This window comes from Argentina silus, assembly GCF_951799395.1.
Source record: "Argentina silus genome assembly, chromosome: 10".
Classification (NCBI taxonomy): domain Eukaryota; kingdom Metazoa; phylum Chordata; class Actinopteri; order Argentiniformes; family Argentinidae; genus Argentina; species Argentina silus.
The window spans coordinates 17,055,580-17,062,466 of record NC_139664.1 but is presented as its reverse complement, the minus strand read 5'-3'; the positions used below and the strand labels follow the sequence as shown (position 1 = coordinate 17,062,466).

The 6,887-nt window shown below is 42.2% G+C and overlaps 1 protein-coding gene across 1 annotated transcript; it reads right to left on the bottom strand.

Moving 5' to 3' along the window:
- Positions 1–397: 397 nt before the first annotated feature.
- prdm13 (PR domain containing 13) lies at positions 398–5,723 on the bottom strand (the record flags this gene model as incomplete). Its single annotated transcript, XM_083678771.1, has 4 exons — positions 398–1,869; positions 3,596–3,716; positions 3,872–4,003; positions 5,580–5,723. 4 exons carry the CDS (start codon positions 5,721–5,723, stop codon positions 398–400), a joined length of 1,869 nt encoding a protein of 622 aa, XP_083534897.1.
- Between the last annotated feature and the right edge of the window lie 1,164 nt (positions 5,724–6,887).

Here is a 6,887-nt window from a genome sequence, read left to right as displayed (position 1 = left end):
TTTGGGAACATTGTTGGCAAGATTAACAGTTAATGAAACTAAAGTTAACAACCAAATATATATCATCAGCAGCTGTGTTATATATTTCTTGTCATACAGCATTTTTCATAACAACCTACTGCATATCATTACATTAGAATTCCATTGACATATGTCTTGGATTAGGCTAATGTCATGTAATGATGCTCTGGGAAACGGCCGTTTAATTAAAAAAAATAACCTAATCCCTCATAATTAAAAACTAAAAACAATTATATTTTCAGTAGCTTTTAAAAAACATAAATAACTTTAGCCTGGGGGGGACATAAATTACACATAACTATGTACATGTAGCCTGTAAACAATTTCACAAAACAATGTTTCTGCCATAGGCCTACGCATAAAAATCTCAGTTATCCTAGTCATTATTTTTACTGGACTCTTGGTCACTCTGATCATCGGTAAAGCATACATCAACGTCGCTGTCATTGTCACTCTTTTGCTCGGGGTCCTCGAACATTCCCTCCGTTTTGTCGTCGGGTTTTTTTATTGTTTGTCCAGGATGCCTCGATTTGACGTGACGCTCCAAATCCCTCCGGCGTACAAGCACCTTGCCACAGAACTCGCACCTGTACGGGGTGTTCCCCTCCGCGTGCAGGCGGATGTGCTTGTTCAGGTTGCTCGGGTCACCGAAGGGCCTAAAACAAACTTTACACTTTAGTGGTTTGTACCCTGTGTGAGTTCTCATGTGAATCTTGAGGCCGTATTTCCGAGAGTACAGTTTACCACAGTAAAGACATAGATGTCCCTTCTTGGGCTTCCCCGACCCTGTGTTAGCGATGGGCATGGAGTCGAGCCTGGCCCGGTTCTTTTCTACGGCTATCTCAGACAACTGTTGCGTATGCATGGCTATCTCCCTGTCGATATTGGTTATTGAGCTCAGGTCTTGGTTGATAGCAGGTGCACCAAAGTAGGACATAGACTCCGGGTATTTTAGGAGATTGCTAAAATGGAATTTCAGCGGGTAGTAGGGTGAACTGTACAGCAGCTCGCCATTGTACACAGTGAACGGCATGAGAGGGATATTGCAGTCTCCGCTGTATGGTTTGACGCCGTCGAACTGGGGTAGAGAGAACCTCTCAAAATGGAGTCCAGAGGGCATCTGAGGGTAGCGCGATGGGGACAGTCCAGAGTGCATCCGGCTCTCTACGTGTTTGAAAGCGGACGTCTCCTCGAAATGAGGCAGTAACGGAAACCCCCGTATGGTATTTGTGCACGGCACCACCGGGGACGTGGAATCTATTGGATGGACGCATTTGGATGGATGACTTCCGGTCAACGGTTCGTTGAGGGAGCGTGCAGATTTAATGTTTCCCAGGAGTTTGCTGAAGCCTAGTCCGTTATTTTTCCCATTGGGCTCCTCTCTGGAAACGTCAGCCGCTGCGACCTTGGAGAGGCCCATGGGCTTGAACGCAGAGCGCACACCCGGATGGAACCCCATGTTGCTCAGCATTGACGACGTGGCGCCAAGGCCTAGAAGATGTCCGTGGTTTTTGGCTGACGTAACGCTCATGTCCAGGGCCCTGTCCTGTTGCTCCTCAGAAGAGACTTTCTTTGACACCCCGGCTTTGTTGGGGAAGGGTGAGGAAGACACGGTCCGTCTGACAGAGTCAGAGGTGGAGGTGATGTGGCCGTTTCTGGGCGAGGCCGACGTGTTGGGGATGTCCCCGGATTTCGGCGACCTGCTGAAGTTCTCTGTTCCCCTGGCCTGCTCGTTGTTGACGAAGCCCCGTCCGTTGCTCAGAGCGCAGTGGAAGTGAACGTGGGCCTTCAGCGTGTTGGGATATTTGAATATTCTCCAGCAGTACCAGCAAATGTAGCGTTCTTCACCTGAAGAGAACCAGAGAAGACATGAGGTTAATATCAATGGGTCGTAATATTCCAAATTCCACGCTTTAACGATGTATTTTATGTATCCGACGCTTTAACGTGTATTTTATGATAGCTAATTTATGCTATTCATTGGATAACTGCGGTAGGCCAACATGACTGCAATGTTGATGTTCTAACTTTGTTGCAGCCTACAGCAAATGCAGCGAATCTAATCTTTTAATGTATATAATTTAGAAACCCCTTTGTTATAAGTGCAGAGTATATTAACCTCCTCCACCTCATCAAACGTGGGCGTTGACACCAGTTGAACAATGCCAGGTCAATTATATAGATGTAATGATTTTGTAATCCTTATATGGGCAGTTGTTTATTATCGCCATCAAAAGAGCAAACGCCCTGCCCAATCTGGCGCTGCAGAAACTAATACATTGAATAGGGGACTTTCTCTGTGCTCTTTCCCGTAGACGTGACAGCAGCTGTTGCTTGAAATCGCAAGTCGCCAGAAACAATGGGCCTGGCCCATCTGTTGACGCTGGAGAATAGGAAGCGTATGTCAAGGAGCGCACGGTGTATTGGCCGGAGAGCGACGCACACAGTGCTCCGCTGCAAATCAGGGCAATATACATCCCACATAAAAGTTAGTATTCATTAGGCAACAATACCTTGTGTAGCCAGCTAATTTACCGTAAAGCACCTTTTTTGAATTTATTTGCTTTTGAATACATGAATATTAATGGCGCGATGACATTTGTTAACCTCTGTCGTCCCCCTCTGAATCACCATCATCTGCTTTGATGATTGTTGAAACACGTCAGGCCATGCTTTTAATTGCGGGTTTAATCAATGTGCCCATCACTGTAATTGGTGTAACAGTGCAGGCTGTATATAATTTTGGTAGCCTATATGTTAAAAATTATCCCCAGGACCTACATTTCTCATGACCTGTTTTCCCCCCAGACAGATTCGGCCAGCTATAATTACAATAGTCAAGGTGAATTCTGATCTAGACTGATATGAACACATTTATCGAATTTTCCTACAAAGAAAATATCCGTTGGGTATAATCTGGTTAAATCGGATTAGTCCTGTTTAGCTGGTGTCCATGGGATTACATTTCGATAAGCCTATAAACCGCTAAATTTGGCGTCGACGCCACTGTTTTAATATCTAACACAGCAATTATCCACGTTTGATTATAATTACATTTTTGCACAACATTGTTATTATTATTATTATTATTATTATTAAGATGTTAATATTATTATTACAATTATTATTACTGTTATTATTATTGTTATTGTTATTATTATTATTATTATTATAGCAGTTGTAGTATAACGTTATGGCAATAGCAGTGTAAATAGTTGTAGAAACCATTAGATCTCGGAATCGAAATATATGCTCTGGAGATGCAAATTTGTGGAGTGGGAAAATAACCAGATGCAACCGCTCAATTGATTGTAATAGCTCGACGCCAACGGTACAGCTGGGTATCGACAGTCACTTAACCGTGCAATGATGGGACTCTAAAAATGTCAATGACAGTTAGTAGCTATTCCCTACTGTAATCCATTCCTATCAAAAGTTTTGTGTGGGCAATACCACACAATGATACACATACATTTCGATCGTACGCCTAAGGCCTGTTGCACACAAATAACATGTCGACAATTTCTCATTTTACAGTAGGCCAAGGCAATCGTGTATGGAGTTTGCTGTTTACCTTTTTCGTCGTGTGTTGGCGTGGCTGTAGTGGGGATGTTGTACCACTGAGCCAGAGGGCTGGAGTACCACACACTCAGCTCCTCGCCTGCCTGGATCTCTCTCAGCACACGGTAGAAAATCTAATAACAAAGGCCAAAGTGTATACGTTTATTTTCAGCGTTATGTTAGTGTCATTATTACTATGTAATTATCACATTGTAACACGTAGTCCTATTGTAATGACTCAATGTTAGAGTAAAGGCCCACTTGCATCATAAAACGTTTAGGTACTGACCTGTCCACCGGGTAAATCTGAGACAGCCTCCAAGTTCTGCTCTTGGTTGTTTCTGGCTGCACGGATCGACCCTATCCAGTCTGGCACTGGACAACCCGATTCATCCACGAATTCTCCCCTCAGCAGGCGAATCTATAGATCCACAACAGGAATAGATCAGTGTTAGGAGAATAATGAAAATGTATTCATATTTTGTACATCCAAATCCAGATCAGATGGATCACTAGCATACCAATCTTTTCTTTTAATAAATCGTAAAAGGAACTGTGTATTTGTTGGGCCTATTGCAATGTCACGGTTGACTGCGTTTTGGAACAAAATAAGCGTTGCCTTTTTTGTTTTCGTTTTCTTTAGCTTTAATATCCTAGGCTTTAGTTAAATATGTATCAATCACTTCATCAAATTAATTGTTTGTATATAGCTAATTGTTATACTTCATGGTTATCTGATATACCTGGAGGTGTGCCCATAACCAAATCGCGTTTAATGCGTCTTTATCCGCTCTGTTAGGCCGCAGTGATAATTTACGAGGGGAGAATGACACATAATTGAGTTGATATGGGAAACGAATTTGAGGAGTGTCAAAGCGTTTCTAAACTGTTCAAGCTAATTAAAGATTGGAGCGTGACATTTGACACGGAGATTGCACCTGATGATCAAATGCAGCCCGGGGCGATGCATTTAGCCGCATCAATCACAAGCGTCGACAGGGAGTGTGAGGGGGTGTTTATAATGGCGTTATAATATCGTTACAATTGATCTGTTGCCGTGTAAGAGTAATGTAAAATTCACTTATCAACAATTAAAATGAAAAAATGTGAGATTGAATAAAATAATCCCAAAGTGGAAAATATTAATTTTCAACTATCAGCAACTGTAATTCGTTTCAGAGGAATGTATTTATCATAGCCTCCCGATAGGACTACATGCTTGCAGCTAGGGATGTTGTTATTTTTAAACGTCCTTCTATGCTATATCAGGCATAGTGACACTTTTTTAGCATTTTTATCTGGAGTTTGTTTTCCTCAGCTTGGGGCTATGTTCCATGCCTTAGCGGCATCTTTCCATGGCCGGATTGCATTAAAATTAAATGGCTCATCGGAGTAACTAGCCTACTAGCCTGTGAAATCTGAGGCGGGCGAGGGCATGAAAACCCACAGCATCCCAGGTCGCCTATTAGGCCGGTTAAGTATAAGCACAGAGTGACACGTCGTCCCACTAATATAACTCAATTATTTCCAACCTGACAGGACGAACCAATTAATAACCGAAGGCCCAATGAAGTTTGACAGGTCTGCTTCAAGATATAGAATAGCTCACCCCGTTCCCTTTACCTGCACTGTTAATTACTGTCATCTCTAGATTAGGAAACAAAATGTTTTTTCAAATCTAAGTTTTATTTTTTCCTATACGAAATTACACGTTTTAATGATATAAATAACAATAACAACGAATATTAACCATTTAAATGATATGAATACATACAAATTATTTCAATATGTATAGGCTGAAAGGTGTAGTCAAATCCTCAACATAATGTGTTTATGGCTATAGCCTATTTTATTTGTTAATGTATTTGGGAAATAGTCAGAAATTATTGCACCGTGCATTGTGAGCAGACTGTCAAAAAAATAAGTTTTGCAGATGAAAACATTTAAGAAATCTAATTCTTCTACATATGCAATAACACAATAAAAACTTGAATTACCTTTTTCTTGAGTCCAACCTCCTTGCGATCCGACACGTACTTCCCTAATTTGAAGATGCCCGGGACCGGTCCTATCCGCAGAGCGGCCGGTATGCTGCAGTCTGCAAACACACTGGTAGTTGTGGACGCCCTGGTAACTTGCATGGCTGGCTCTGCTGGCTCTGCGTGCATTGCTGGGTTCAGAACCATGAAGACCAAGCAGTGACTGATTGAGACAAGAAGGAGTCACGGAGATGAGGACAGGCCAATCTCCGCCCGCGAAGTGACGCGGTGGCGTATGTGATCCTGCTTTTCTAATGGAGCAGCAAGGTGCCCCCTCGGCACATTAACGCGCAAGGCCGAGCAAGTGCGCGCCGCGGTGTGAGAGAGTTTGGCTCTCTCAGCAGCTGTGGGTAGAAAACGGGTCGAGGTGGTCACATGGAGACTTTCCCTCACCCTCCGAACATAATGAATTGCTCTAAAACAGTCAGGAGACAATAGGCCAGGCGACCTTCCCATCCCCAAAATCCAATTTGTCAAGGGCAGAGAAAAGAGAGTGTTGAATCAAAGGTCTGGAGCGACCATTAATCCTCAGCATGTGGTTTTGTACTCCAGACAGTTCCGATATTTTAACTGACAAATCCACTGTATAATTTATCCATAAATTCTCCCCCTATTCATTGTTCCTTTACAAACCAGTTTTTGGAAATCAGTGACTACTTTAAATCTACTTGGCTGCGTTCTTTTGGGGTTTTATATACTTCAAAGCACGTTATTCTCTCCACTCGGCTGCATTGTGTGTCCCGAGTTGAACAAAGGCAGCAGGAATGTTTAGAAGACTTGTTAACTTCTATTGACTCCCGGCGTGTGCCGGGTTGAGATCGGGCAGGTACTCGACGGGAGAACCACCAGAAAAATAGCAACAGCTTTCAAAATAACCACCATCTTATCATTTCACACTTGTGGTTTTCTTGTCACGTCTTAATGGTTTCATTCAGCTACTACGGAACAACAGAGCCTAGCCTATTAACTTCGTCACAGATTTCAGTTTGATCATTTCCATCTCATATTTATTTAATGAAATAAATATGATAAAAATGTCTGCTCAAAATATTAAAAAAATGATAATTAGTTTTCCCTCATCAACAGACATTTAATATTATTAGGCCTTTCAAAAAAACCTCGATTCGTTCTTTTAGATGTTCTTTTCTTTTTAAAATGACTGCATATACTCTGCAGTTGCCTATTTGAGCCAGAACTCCATTATATTTTATTCTGCATTTGCCACTTTGGTTTTACAACTGATTTAACCATGTAGGCTACGAAATC